Source organism: Centruroides sculpturatus, unplaced genomic scaffold (assembly GCF_000671375.1).
Source record: "Centruroides sculpturatus isolate CEXI.00-Female unplaced genomic scaffold, Cexi_2.0 scaffold682, whole genome shotgun sequence".
NCBI lineage: Eukaryota > Metazoa > Arthropoda > Arachnida > Scorpiones > Buthidae > Centruroides > Centruroides sculpturatus.
Genome location: NW_019384880.1, coordinates 395,365 through 411,436, shown reverse-complemented (window position 1 = coordinate 411,436; position 16,072 = coordinate 395,365). Strand labels below are relative to the sequence as shown.

Below are 16,072 nucleotides of genomic sequence, written 5' to 3'. Positions count from 1 at the left end.
ATAAGTATTAGTTGAAGGATACCAATAAAATGTATTTTAACACAGAAACAATATCAATTCAAAATTTGATTGTGAGTAACGAGTGACATTGTCATAATCATCAGTTGAATGTTCTGTTGCAGTAAATCAAATCTGTCCTTAGCTGAATCTGTTGGCAGAAAATCAATCTAACATATCTACTTCATTTTGCTTCCTTAATGCACAGAATAAGAAGCAAAAACTAATAAAAGTGATTGTCATATGCAGCATGTGGTTAAATTCATTCATATTGTTAAATGTTCAAATAATTCAATATAAAGTTAATCCATAATCATTATTAAGCAACATTATTTAATATTCGTCTTCTACATAAAATTTATGTATCTCAACAGCATATTTTATAAATGATTTACTGTATATTAAACCTATAAAAATTAACAAAATTTCATAAATAAGATTAAGATTAACAATTTTATTATCTTATAATTATATATTGGATTGGATAAAAAATTTAGGATTTAAAAAAGAATTGGGAACATTAATTATTACACAATTATAAACTATATTGAGTTTATCACTATACTTTCATCTGTGGCTTCAAATACTGTATATCAGTGGTCCCCAACCCCCAGGCTACAGACTGGTACCGGTCCATGGATCAAATGGTACTGGGCCACCCAAGGAACATTAAATTATTTTTATTTCATTTACTATGGTGTATTTCTCTCGGGTTTGTGCGAGTTTTAATGGACGACAGACCAATGGAATAAACTGGACATAATAACACACTTCGGGTGTCATTGTCTCCTCTTACCCCCAGATGGAACCATCTCGTTGCAAAGAAACAAACTCAGGGTTCTCATTCATTTAGTGTTCTAGTGAGTTAAAATTTTAAATCACATTACATTCATTTTTTGGTGTAACTATATTTTATTTTGAAGGCATGTTTAAATACAATTAAATTAAAATTATTAAATTAAATCAATCTAAAATATAAACAATCAATGTCCCCCCTCAGCGGGCCGCGGTAAAATTATCAAGCGTTGACCGGTCCGCGGCGATATAAAGGTTGGGGACTGCTGCTGTATATCATACAAATTTAACTGAAGATCATTTTGATAGAATGGAACATACTTCAAAATGCATTTTTTAAAGGACATTTCACTTTAGTTAATCTCATATTAGACTAATAAATAAGTGGAATGGCAGACAACAAACTTGATGTTTGTAAAAATTTATAGCTTCAGCATAGACATAATTACTGATAGAAAGTTTATAAAATTTGAACTATAGCATAATCATGTAGCCAATTCAAATTGTATGGCAATAACTACATGCTAAATTTGAATTTTTATTATTAATATTATTATGTTATAAATCTTGTAATTCATTATTTTTGTTATCAGCAATTTTATTGTAATTATAGTTTATCTGAATATGATATTAGTAATGACACTGTTTATTAGTGATAAGGAATAGAACAGTTATTAAAAGTAAGTGAAAGATATTATAAAATATATTTTTTAAATATTTAATTATACATATTGTTAGGTTTATCAACAATAATAAACAGAATAGTCATATAAAGAGTTGAATTTTTTAAATGTTCAGAAGAAAAAAAAAAGTAATGTTACTTATTTGTATATCAGGGTTTCTGCCTGTTGAAGAATATCTCACAGACGATACTGTATTTTATGGCTTATTAGATGCAGACATATGACTCATCCCCATTTTAACATAGAATATTTAGTAAAAAGCATTTAGTGTGTTTAATTAAACTATCTGTGCCTTTGTGTCCATGTCTTTGCCACCTGGATGAAAGTTTTTTTACTGTATTCGGAATTTAAAAAATTTAGAATGTACTCTTATTTATCAGGAAAAAAGAAAAGTTTAAAGTAAACCACTTACAGTTAAAATTTAGTAAAATTTACCATTAAAATATTCTACTTGAATACATGCAAAAGCTGCCTAGCTATAGAGAAAAATTATATCATTATCAATAGCATTTTTATTTGAGTTCGACTAGGTAAAGGATACCTGAGACTACTGAAGGCTGTTTGTGGCATTCATTTTTCTATGAAAGATCTTAATTTCTTATAAGATACAGAATAATTTTTTAACCTTTTTTTGAGCAAAAGTTGCATCTTATATGTGATAAAATACAGTATGTTTATGCAGACTTTTGAACTTAAAATTTAGCCATAAATGTTAATAAAAAAAATAAAGGAAAAATTTTTTTTATAAATAAATGAAAGAGAAGTAATTGGATTATCAATAAAACCTGAAATACATACTGTTATACAGTCTTTTTTTCCAGCTGATAGCAGCAATATTTTAAGTCAACTTAATTCTACTATCATTGCCTATGCAAACGACATCAAATTGGAAAACCACAATCTCTATGCTCTTCAAATAGACCTTAACCTTATGTTTTCCCTTTTTGAATTTTCCAACCTTAAAATCAACATAGATAAAACTGTCATGATGTGCTTTTCTTTAAATTGTAATACCCGTTTACCTCCTTTTTACATAAACAAACTTATTCAGTACATTAACTCCTTTAATGACCATGAAAACATTAGGTTGCAATTTAAAAAATTGTAGACCTTTAAATTCCCACTGTATCTGTCCGTCCATCCTTAATCTTGAAAACAGAGTTAGACAAATGAAAGACAAGACCAGATATGGAAACCTTAGGAGCAGGAGGCCCCAATTAACTATACATGAACTTCTAGTGATACTTCCTATTGTATATGTAAAATAAATAAATATTTTATATAATACATAATAAAAATTAAAAGATTATCAATCACAAATAAAAAGATAAAAATTTTTGTAAATCTTTGTCCGATGGTTATAATTATTATTAATTTTTTGAAGACAAAGTCCTTCCCAAAAAATAGGAACCACCATTTATTAACTGTGTTCTAGACATTACACTTTTGGCGACTGACCTTCTCTTTTACCTACTTGCTGCCAAACAGTCCTTTAAAAACACAAATATATATCCAGTTAAAAATATAAACATTTTTAAAAAACAGGAACTGGTGATGTACGGACGTCTTCTATTCCCCATCATACCTTCTTGGGGTTGTTTCGGCTTTTATCTACAACGGAATAGGCGCTGGTAAAATGTAGATATGAAAATGGTATAGAAGACATTCATACATCACCAGTTCCTGTTTTTTTTAAAATGTTTATATTTTTAACTGGATATATATTTGTGTTTTTAAAGGACTGTTTGGCAGCAAGTAGCCTAAAAGAGAAGGTCAGTCACCAGAAGTGTAATGTCTGGAACACAGTTAATAAATGGTGGTTCCTATTTTTTGGGAAGGACTGTCTTCAAAAAATTAAAGATAAAAATTATTACTACTAACATAATCTGAATACTCTTATTTATCATTATATTCTCAACAATATCCAATACTACTGCTGTTTTAGACTAATGTAAAAGATTTTTAATTATTATTCTAAAAAGAATTTGCTTACTAATCATCCATGTGGAATGGTTTTTGCATTATTAGTTCTCATTATAAATACTCTACTAGTTTAATTCTTGCTAAGTGACTAGATATACAAAAACATTGCTACTAATTTTGAGATTGTCTACTTTAAAAGTTCCATATAGGGCCATTGAGAGCTTATATGGGGCCCATGGTTTGAGAAGACCCCTTTTACATTTTTTTTCTTTTTTGAAGTAATGAAATATGTTGAATGTTTATTAATAAAAACAGTCTTAATTTTTTGCTAATAAAATTTAGATTAAATAAAAGATAATTAAATTACAATAGTGTCTTGAATACAAAAAACAAATCATGAAGCACTTTAGACATGCACGCAGGCAAAGATATACACAAGCAAAATGGGTCAATATTAGCATTAATTCATATATAAGAATTAAAATTATTGAAAATTTTATTTATTTTATTCCTTTTAAAATTTATCATTACTGTATTTCACCAATTCTAAGATATATTTTGTTTGTTTTTATACTCACTTCTAATTGTCTAAATAGAGATAGGTCTTATAATCAATAAAGCCTTACATCCAACATTAAAAAAAAAAAAAAAAAGCATTTATCAGAGATTAGACCATAAGGTGTGGTCTGTATGATAAATGCACCAATACATTTTTTGTAATACTACTCAATAGTCATCAGTTTAAATGAGGTTTTCTGGTCATTACCAACAGATCTCATTTGAAGTGTCATCTTACAGGTTTTTTTTTAAACATTTAAAATGCTTTCAAGATAAAATTATCATGCAGCATTAAAACAAAGTTATTGTACAGACAGAAGAGCATAAATACTGTGTAGCTACTGAATATTGTCCATTTCATGTCATTTGTATTTCTTTTCTAACTTTTTATTACTTAAAATAACTACACCTAAATTTTTTTTATGGAAAAATTTTATTTCAAAATCTTGGTATGCTTTAATTTTGAAAGTAATGATATAATGCTTTTTTTTTTTTTTTTTTTGTAAATCATTAGTTATGTTAAATAAAATATTTTATTTTAATCCAAGCAATTAATTGAATCTCAAATGTCAAATTATTATTTTATACATTTTAAATGTTAATATAAAACAATGGTAAACATCTTTTTATTATGAGTATCAAATGCTTTGATGAAATAATTAACAAAAGAAAAAACAATTAGTAAATGTGAAAACAAAGGCCATTATTACTACATTAATGCCATATATTAAGTCATTAAACATCTATTTGAAACAGTTGAAAAAAGTTAAAATGTGTAAAAAATAATGAAATTAAGTTATGTAATTTAGCCTGCTTTCTCAACTAAACTCTTGTTAATCAATATCAAATTGCTAAAAAAAAATATGATATATCATGGTAAATTTCTATTTGACAAGATTATTTTTGTAAATGTATATTCACAAACAAATATTGCTGAGTAATGATGATATTCTTCAATAAAAATTGTAGGCAACATTTGGGATCATATATTTTTGTATTTTACTAAAAGTAAATAATCCACCGATAAAGTAACAAATGAAATGACTTCATTCTGGAAGATGTGAAACTGATACAAAAATAACTACAGATAAAACCAAGATTTTGTGGAACATGTTAACAAGAATTTAAAATATAATTCCCATTTCCATAAAAGATATCATAAAAATGTATTTTACTATAGAGATATACAGTATATGTATGGAATTATTACATTTGGAAGAATATACTTATCCAATTTAAGAAGACAATCACAATAAAATGAGTCTGTAGATGACAATGATATTAGATGCATTAATAGTAAAATTCATCTAAAGGTCTTTTGTACACAAATTATAAGATTCAACCTTGTTCTCTAAATACAACACAACTATTAATTTCATAATGACTTATTACACATTTTAAAATACTTATATTATACAAGTTTTTAAAATAACTTGTGATTGGGTGTGATGGGCTTTGTAGTTCCACTGGTGGTATTCACATTCAGACATCTGGTCACATTTGTAGAAAGGTCCATCTCCATGCTCATTTAACTCAAATCACTGTAATGTGACTTTTTGTTGAAACCACTGTTTCTCACTAAAATGTATGTTTGGAACAACACAGAAGTTCAATTATTTTGACATATCCAAATAAGAAAAACCAGTTAAATAACTGGAAAAAAATTGGGTTTTTGCCATTTGATAGTATGATTTTTGTAAAGTTTGCTTTAATACAAACTTCATTAATACAGTGTTGATTTTTAAGTCCCTTCAACTTTGTATTAATGGGTCTGACTGTTAATAAAAAAATTATAGAAATTAGGAACAAAATAGGATTTTAAAAACAATATAGGAAATTCAGATCTGTATATGTAAAGAAAAAATTTTTTTTCAATAAATATCTTTTCAGGGAAGAAATTCGAAATACAGAAGACAGCACATGAGAAAAAGTATACATGCTATCAATAAATATAATATTGCAGAACTAATTTTGGTTTATGTATAGCCTCAGAAAATTTTCTATATTATTAAATATCACTCTAAATGTTCTAATGTTATATGCCATGCCAATCTATGCACAGTGTTACAAGATAATTTAACCAATCAAATTTAAAGATAACCTTTCAAAAACAAATTTCCTATCATTTGAAAATCAGATTTAGTATATAACAAAAATAAGATAAATGTAACAGCTATCTTATAAATTTCTAAATTTTAGATTTGTTTGATAAATCTGCTTTAATTACTTCAAATGGAAAATCCAATGAAACAAAAAAGTTATTATTTGTCATGTATTCAGTACAAATACTAGTTTAATTTAAAACATTTTCTAATTTAAAACATCATTACAATGCAACACCTTTAATATTTAGCTTTCAAATTATATGGTATTTAATTGGATAATTTTTGCATGCTAATGAGTAGTTTTATTAAAAATTTATGGTGTAAACTTAATTCAAATCTCTAATTATTATAATACATAATGTAATTTTATTAAAGAACAGTAAACAAGAGTCAAATATTCTAAATATTTTTTTATATAATTAAATATATATATAACAACAAAATACACTTTATAACAATTTCTATTGAAATAAATCAATAATTATACATTATCTATATAATTCAATGTTTAAAATAAAATTAATGATGTCTTCCAAGCAATTACACTGGATAGATAATAAAACATTGTTTCAACCTTAAATTTTTAAGTTTTCATTAGAAAGTTAAGGTTTTATAAGAATATAGAATGTTTTTTAATAAATTTTATTAACAGTTTTTGATGATACAAAGAATAAGAAGGATGCTTTTTGAATAATTCTAATTAAGTCTACAAAAAATAAAAAATTTAGAGCAGGTTAAAAATAAAAGCATAGAGTTACTGACCTAGGTCAAATATCAAACCACAAAGAAATAAAAAATAAAAAAAACTAAAGAAAAAAATATTGGCTATGTTCCACATCAGATACAGAACACTTTTTTCCCTCTCTATTTAAAAGATACTCATATTCACTTTCTACACTTCAAGCTAAGTAATACTTAAAAATTTATTTATCACACTTTCTTTATAATATAATCTTTATTAATATATGTACTGCTTTTCATCAAGATGCAATATATAAATTTCTTATTAAAAGACTTTTCCTAAATTTTTAATAAAATTAAACACAGATTAATTCTTTAGCATATATTGTTAAATTCTTCTGAAGAATTTATGAATATATCCTGAAGTATTTAAGAATTTTTGAAAAATTCTTAATTATTGATCTTTCAAAAAAGTCAAAAAAAAATTTATTTTGCTATTAAATTAATTTTTAATTAAATAATAAAAATGCAGTAAACAAAAAATTAAACTTTTTACATATTTTACTGTTTAAAATTTACTATATCAATATTAAACTAGAGCCCAAATTTTTCAGTCAATTCAGACTTTAGAAGTATTAAATGATCAGTGTTATATTGTTTCAAAAATTGAAAAATTAGCATAACCATCCAAATCTTGCAATAAATTAATTTATCATAATTCTGTTAGAATGTAGGTTAAGATCAAAGTTGAGTTTGAAATAATTTTAGAGACATTGTATGAAAACAGTATCAGAAAATGTAGACAAAAGTTAGGCCAACTTATGAATTTGAAAAAATGTAAATTTATCTAGTTACATATTTAACTGTTATCAGTCATAAAATCAGTCATGATTATTACACTGTTCTTCAGAGTACACCCCCATTTTTTATTTGAAAACATTAAGATTAAAACAATATATTACCTTTTTTAGAGGTGACCTCTAAAAATTCTGAATAAATTAAAATATGAATAAATTATCTTTAATATTTAACTAAGACATTTCTATATTATTTCAGAAATTGATATCAGTATGAAATCTTAAAAATTATATTATCTTAGTAGTATTTGACTCAAGACATTTAATCAAAAACTAGATTTTTCTGAAATTGAGAATAAAATGAGTTAAATGAAAATAGATGCCACATACAGAATGCTTAGGGACCAGAGGCACTGATTAACTTTGTAAAAACTTCTAATCTGAACCAGAAGTCACGTGATTTTTTAAATTAAAATATGATTAAAAATTGCAGCCCAACATTGTGACAATTGTCAAAAATCATTGTCACAATAATATATATTTGATTTTTTTTTAAATAACTTTAATCAATCAAATATTTNATTAATTATCGACGAAAATATAATTTTTTTTCTTTTTTTTTTTCGGGGCAATTTAAAGTTTTTTGAAATTGTCCATACATTTATCTCTACGCTCTACTTCTTCCGTATCATTCATTTGACTATATAAATTGCATATTTTCCCTCATAGCGAGTATTTTACTTCAATTTATATTTAATTTTTAGTCTTTAAATAGCATTTCTTGTAATACATATTTATGAATGCATAATTCAGAAATATAAAATAATCTACATTAAAAATATCAAGAACTATATTATCTTAAGAGTAGATGTTTTTGGGAATAAAGTAGTCTCTTGCAGGGCCATGGAAAGAGGAAAAAAATGGTTTGCCTAAAAACATAGTAGTTGCCACTTTATAAAGATTTAATTTTCAATTCTTATGTAGTTATTTTAACTTCTTTAATTTAATTTCCTAGGTAGATAGAGATGTATGTTGCCAGGAAGAAAGCAATACTTTAGGGATCATCCTTTCTCTCAATGGAAAAGTTCTATTGGTTTTGTCTGACAGTGTTGCAAACTAGCAAGTGATTTGAAATTAGAATCATATTCATATCATCAGAAGCAAAAAGCAGCCATAGCTGGACCAGATCCTAAAGTCTTGTCTTGATAAGTTGATTGTCCTTAACTGAAATTTCAGTTTTGTCCTGACTTAATCCCCATAGACTCAATGCATATTTTTTTACAGTATTTAAACAGCTCAAAATTTAAGATCTGGTGATTATTTCAATGTCTAATTTTGTGGGATTTTTTTGTGTTTAAGGTGATATACAATATCATCAAAAGGTTCAAAATAGATTGATACCGTATATAATTACACTTTTGATTGCAAAACAAAATTCAAAATTTTATAATGACATTTTACATCTGAAGTAATGATCTTATTCTTATATGCAAACTGACTAATCACATCTTAGTGCTCTTTGAAATTATAAAAATTTTAAAATGTAATAAATGCATCTGTGATTTGACAACCTACTGAATTATAATTCAGTAGTCATAAAGCTTCAAATAGTCATAAATTTAATTGGTCAATCAAATTTATGACTATCTGAAGCTTTTAAAGACTTTCTAGAAACTATATCATTCATAAAACAAGAGGCTTTTGAAGGGGTTAAGTTCAATCCCACTTAAGATATGACACATATTCTCCTTCTATTTCCCCATTCCCTCAATCTTTAACCATCAAAATTTAATAATATAAATCCCTCCAATTCCTAACCTCCAAGCAAAATTTCAGAAAATTTTCACAAAATGCACAGGAGTTATAAAGCTTCAAAGTAGGTGAACAAAATGCTGTCACATATACACAAACACCCATACATACAGAAAAAACCCCCAAATTGTTCCACATTTCTCAACATTTCAATGTTCTGAGTCCAATAATCTAAAAATCTTGGAAATCATTTTTCAACTGATCACCATACTTTCCTTCTTATATAAAAAAGTCAGTAAACATACATTTATATGTCCTGGTAAAGATAAAACATGCAAATTACATCCTAGCATGGATGATGCCATCTTTATAAAAAACAAATCCTGACTTAATTTCATGTGATTATTTGGTATTATGTCATCATGAAAAAAATATCAGCAATTTTTGAGAAGTCTGATTGTGATAAGGAATCTGATCATGAAGACAGCAGAACTCTCAAACATTCTGTGAGAAAATGTCATATCTCCATGATTTACAAGGATCATTTACAAGATACATCTACAAAACAATGGATAAGCATATATTCCATAATTAAAATATTCAAATATTACTACAATAAGCAAAAGCTGATCATCTAGCTGTTTCCTGTTTGTAGAAATACAATATGACAATATAGAACAAAAGATGCCAGCTACATCAAAAAACAATATTGAAAACTCCATATAAAAACTGGATATCCATCAAATTTTACTTCATAAACCAATCAGCCTTAAATTCCATATTGTTTTATGCAATAATAAAATAAGTAAAGCAGTGCATTATTTATATGATCTAACAAATCATTCATTGTATTGTGATATATATATATATATATAAATGAACATGTGGTAAGGAATTATTATAACTCAATTATACGATTCAAATTGTTAAGATACATTCTAGTGGTTTGCAAAGATGTGGATATTCTCTCTCAATACTGAATGATAATGATAATCATCATCAAATGCTACAGCATTTCTTTAATGAAGAAAACAAACCAGCTTACAGGATAGCAATGCTCAAATCTACAGAACCCGAGTCTCATGCTCTTCAAACTAATAGATAATTACAACTATTTGCAAACATAGCCATTGAATTTATTAATTTTAATCCATTCAATCATCTACAGATACTTTTGTAATGTTATCTTAGACATGTTTCCTCCTGACTTTATAAATGTTGTGGCTTAGTCTTCTAATGTCAAACTATTTTAGACTTATTTAATAATTGAACACTAAACTAGTAATTTCATACAGCTGTTTTAAATTTCTTCTACCAATTACCTCTTAGTAAATTACCTAAATTTTCTAAAATATCAAATTAAACAGGATAGCAATATATTTACTGTCCTGCTAAATTTGCTAAAGGAAAGTCAAATATTAATAGTTAATCTAAAACTCTCTGTAAAAGCTCTGTAATTTAAAAAAAATTAACTTACAGTCCTGGTTCTGTATACTGTGACCCTCCAAGAAATCCAAACCTATCAACCATTGTTTCAGAAGTAACAGATCCATTTTGTAAAGTTGCATTGCTGCTGACAGTATCTGCATCACTATCACCATCATCAATTGAATCATCTGGGCATGAACTTGCCATTTGTGATCAAACTTCAGTGGAAACTAATACATTTATCGAAACATTCTCAAAAGAATTTTTAACCTAAAAAAAAATTAAAAACTTCTATTTTATAATTATTATAATTTTAAAAATGTATATTTTACTCAAATAATTATACTCTCATCATTACTTTATTTACATATATTGAATCTGAAATTAATTTTTCACAATAAAATTTATTTGTAATCATGTTAATAGCTGTGAGTAAAAATTGAAAATCAAAATGGTATCCGATTCTATTTAAATTTCAGATTTTATTTGAGAATAAACTATACAAAAACAAATCTTTTTTGATGTTGCTTTTAACAAAATTTAAATAAAATTATTAACTTTAACAAAATTACATCTTTTTTGCCCTATAAAACGATATTCATATAAAAGAAAAATCATTTTAAAAAATTTAAAGAAAAATATATTGATATGCTAACTGCAAAGTTTTTCTGCATTTTTTTAATTATATGTTGTTTTGTTCTATAAAACAATTTTCTATTGAAATAATTAAGATAAATAAAAATTTTTCAATAGTTTAAGCTAAACTATTATAAATAATCAGTATATACTAATGCCATTTATTTTATGCAACAAACTTGAGTTTGGATCATAGTAAATTAACTTATTACAAATATTTCTCTATTTTTCAATTACAGACTAGCAAAATTCCACAAACTATAAAAAAAAATTACAAACCAAACATTTGTAAAACTAAATTTGCAATGAAAGAAAGTGTTGAATTGTATATATTAACATTTAAGATGTTTTTAAACAATACTTGCTTTTTATAGTTTGAGTGCAAGATTGTTTGGGAATGTGTAATATACAGCAGAAATGACCAAAGTACAGCTTACGAATTGCATTGGCTCTTAAAATTAACAATGTAACTCATGTAACACATCTAAACTCAATCTCTGAACAGTCAAACAGATAATACTTTTATTATTTTTAAAAAGATGTAGCAATGTTAGGTTATAAAGAATAAACAAACATCCATAATACAGTAAAAACAACTGACAGCAACCAAGATGTACCATTGTCAAAAGCACGCCAATTTAAATAATGAGACTGAGATGCTGATATACATTATGGGTGTACCAGATAACTATTACAGTAAGAAACAGCATTATAATAAAATAACAGGATCTTTCAAAAAAAAATCAAGGAAAATTATGATAAAAATATTAACAAAGATATGAAAGACAGTTAGAAAATGCATTTATGATTACACATCATCAATAAATTTATGAATTACTTTGAATTCAGCTTATATGCAAGTTATGGTCTATTACATACATGTTATTGTCAATAAGGAAAACAATAATTATTCAAGGTATTAATTAGGGCTCACTCATGTGACAAAACAGTGCAACAAGCAATAATCAGACAAATAAATGAATATGCTTAAAATCTGCATAGCATAGTAAGTTGACAGTATAAAATCAGAATGACAGTATAAAATCAGCACTGACTACAGCAAAACAATCTCAATAGAGATAAAATAAAGAATCATTTATTCATCTGAAGAAACATTAAAAACATTACAATGGATGTTTAATCTATCATTATCCTTATATTGGATAACCAATATAAGGATACACCAATACAAACACTAATATTTATAATCTCAAGAATTTGTGATCTCATTAACACAGCATTTACATGAGCAAAACACCAAACATTTCTAAGAGTAAGAAAAATATTGAAAAATAAAGTTATATTATTAATAAAAGCAATTTTAACATAAGTTTAATACAGTAACTTAATATTTTTGATAATTTTANCTATAATAATAAGTTCCAATATGAAATACATAAAATTTTTATTAGAAATGTGTAACAAATGAATGGTATTAATGTAGCTTTTCTTTAATTTATTATATAATAATTCTTTATTGCTATGATGTTACATTGTCATATGCAAAATTATATTTTTTGCAATTATTCTTTTAATATTATCCTAATTATTTAAGAAATGTGAAGAAATTAAAGATACGATCATTTCTTTACCTAAGTAATTTTTATTACTATAACAACAATATTTATCAAATAAAGTAAACAAATTTATGTTAATTCAACAAGCAAGTTACATTATAAGTTATGTAGGATAATATTACATTTTTCCTTAATATTTTTGATAATTTTATTTTAAAGAATTTTAACATTTCTTTCTATTAGCAATCAATACAAGTAGTGAAATATAAGAATGATGTTTAAATATTGCCAAATAAATAAGTCACAACAATGTTTTGCAATTAAAAAAAAAGCAATTAAATAAATACATATCTTTATCAACTTTGCTAAAAATTGATACTTGGCTAAATTTATTTAGTTAAGTGTCAATTTTTACAAATACATTAAATCATTTATCTGATATTTCAACAGACTATCTTATATATCAATATTTACAGAAACTTAACAAGAAACTATTATATAAAGAAACAGTAGTAACAATATCTTCCCTTCAAGAATTTTTCTTAGTACTAATAGGAAAAAGTGAGTTAACTGATTACACACATGACACAATAAAAAAAGCTTAAAAAAATAGTCTAGAAGTAATTAAATCTATTTTAAACATTTTCAAAATATACATTATTTGATGGTTTCTGAAGATAAAATTTCAGAAGAATAATTTGATATATTTAACTATAATTTAAATTCTATAAATGTATAACATGAATTCTTGCTATCATATTTAATTTTTAAAAGTTTCCTAATCATTGATTTTAAATTTTGTATTTATTCTAAAATTTGCAAAAACAAAAAAAACTAGCATTTATTATAAACCTTTGAAATCTGATTCTAAACTTAGATTTAAATAATCTTAACTCATTAAGAATTAAAACTATTTATAAAAATAAATTCTATTACTATATCTTATGTAACTACTTATTAAATATTTTATATATTTGAAGTGAGAAATATATTCCTATCATCTGCTGGATTATTTATTTGGCATATTCAAATTTGGATAATATTTGTTCCATAGAATATTCAATTGAAGATTCAATATGATATAAATTTAATATTAAACTTATAAATTTTTGTATAATTAGGAATTAAGTCCTGAATTTAAGGAATCTAAGAGATCTTGATAAGTAAACAAAAGTTACTCCTTGAAAAAAATCATATTTTCAGATATAAATATTTGTTTTAAAATGTGGACAGAAAAAGAATTGATGCTTAAAATTTAAATATATACAATTTTTCTAAGCATAAATCCCTACATTGAAGATATATCAATAAAATTCTAGTTATTCTGAAAATTCCCAATTAAAAATTTGAATCTTTAAAATTTATTTTGAAATAATGATGTTGTCATTGACAAAATGAAACAGAGAATTAGCATGCAGCAAAGTATATGAAGAAGTAAGAATTTTAAATCAACTTGTACAGACAACAGTCGGTGCTGCCGGAGGCAGAGGTAGTAAAAAGGAGACAGAGCTTGAGAGATTACAGGGAGGTGGAAGGACTACCACCGGAAGTGCATCAGGCGCATTTCTGCTGGGTAACGGATAACAAGTGGCCACAGTGGTTACTGATGGGGGTGGATGCCTCGAAGTCGGAGGGCCGTGTATCGTTAGGGTTAGTGGTCCCAAAGCAGGGGAGGTCAGAGGCCTGGTTACTTAATGAGGCCTGCAGTGTGTTTGGGGCGGAGGCACAGGGGCTCCTTTGGTCTCTGCGGGTGATGAGGGAGACAGATGGGCCGTGCGCGGTCTTTTTGGATAGTTTGTCGGTCCTTACAGCAGTGGCGAACGTGGGGTTTTCTTCCCCGGGGGTAATTATAGATATAGCAGCGGGCTTGGGATTAAGGCGGGAAGCATGTGTGGCAGGGTGGACCCCTGGGCATACAGGAGTTCTTATTAACGAGCGCGCAGACAGGACGGCACGGGTCGGGAAACCAGACGGATCGATTTGGCGGTCGTTGATGCCACGAGACATGGCAAGAGCAGACAGGGAGAAGGTAGTACTCCGGCTTACGGAGTGTTGGACAGCAGACTTGAGGAGAAAGAGCAGGGATTATCTCAGTCCGTTTATCAACTGGCACTATAACTACGCGTCGAACAGATACATGGAGACTCTTCTTGCGCGCTTGCGTACGGGGACGGCCCCTTTGAATGATTTTTTACACTCCAGACGGCTGCACGATATGCCTCACTGCCCTCACTGTAAGAAGAGGGAAACAGCAGCGCACTTCTGGCTAGAGTGTCCGGAATATGCTAAAGCTCGCAGTGACCTGGGAACTGCCCTGGGTGTCAGACTGACAGAAACAAGTACTTTGTGGGAAGTATACGCGCCGACGACACAGATCACACCCCGCCATCTAGTGATGGCGTTAGAAACATATATCGCACGAACTGGACGATTTAAGTAAGGGAACCTGAGAGTGGGGAATTCGGAGAAAGAGCCTAGAAAGAGCTAAAATCTCCATATTAACAAAGAAGAAGAAGAAAAATCAACTTGTATATATTTCTTCACATCACAGTTCTTATAGATAACATACAGTACTTTTACATAATGAAAGTAACTGCTGACAAGCTAAAGCAAAGAGAAAAAAATCAGTCACAACTAGTATATATCAGATCCATCAAACAACTAGGCTAGAGTATTAAAATAATGCAGTTGACAAACATTTTAAAAATCCATATCTTTGAAATATTAAGCATTTGATCTATAATCTACATAAATTTTTAGTAATTTAGCCTTGATACATCCATTTATTACAAAAAAAATTTTAAATAAGAAAAAAATTACTAGTATTAATAATGTACACCAATTTAAGAAGCATATTTTTACTACAGATTAAATGTTTTTTGAGACAGATAACTTCTCATTGTCAAATTAAGTTTTAGCTTGATCTGAATGAGATGGAATCTATTTTGAAAAACATTTAATCTATAGTAAAAAATGAGCTGCTTAAAATGAATAGCATACAATATTAAGAAAACATTTGTAGAGCTGTTCAGAAGAAAGAAAAAACTAAGTAAACTAATTTTTACATTTCTCCAAAGTTACCCACTGTTAAAAAGATGTATAGTTTGCTTCATCAAACTGACTGCAGTGGTAAGTTTGACTTTAACAAATTAATATAATTTATTTTAAAAACATATTCATTTACTTTATTGCGCTCAAAT

At 27.0% G+C, this 16,072-nt stretch overlaps 1 protein-coding gene across 2 annotated transcripts in view; it reads right to left on the bottom strand.

Moving 5' to 3' along the window:
* The window catches only part of LOC111631008 (TBC1 domain family member 10A-like), a 46,607-nt gene that overhangs the window by 28,319 nt on the left and 2,216 nt on the right, over window positions 1-16,072 (bottom strand). The window contains exon 2 of one of the 2 annotated variants that reach the window (XM_023375192.1): window positions 10,769-10,989. The exons of the other annotated variant lie outside the window; for it this stretch is intronic. Within the exon in view, the coding sequence (XP_023230960.1) occupies window positions 10,769-10,926 (158 nt within the window). The 5' untranslated portion in view covers window positions 10,927-10,989. The remainder of the gene's footprint in view (window positions 1-10,768; window positions 10,990-16,072) is intronic. 2 annotated transcript variants of the gene reach the window in all.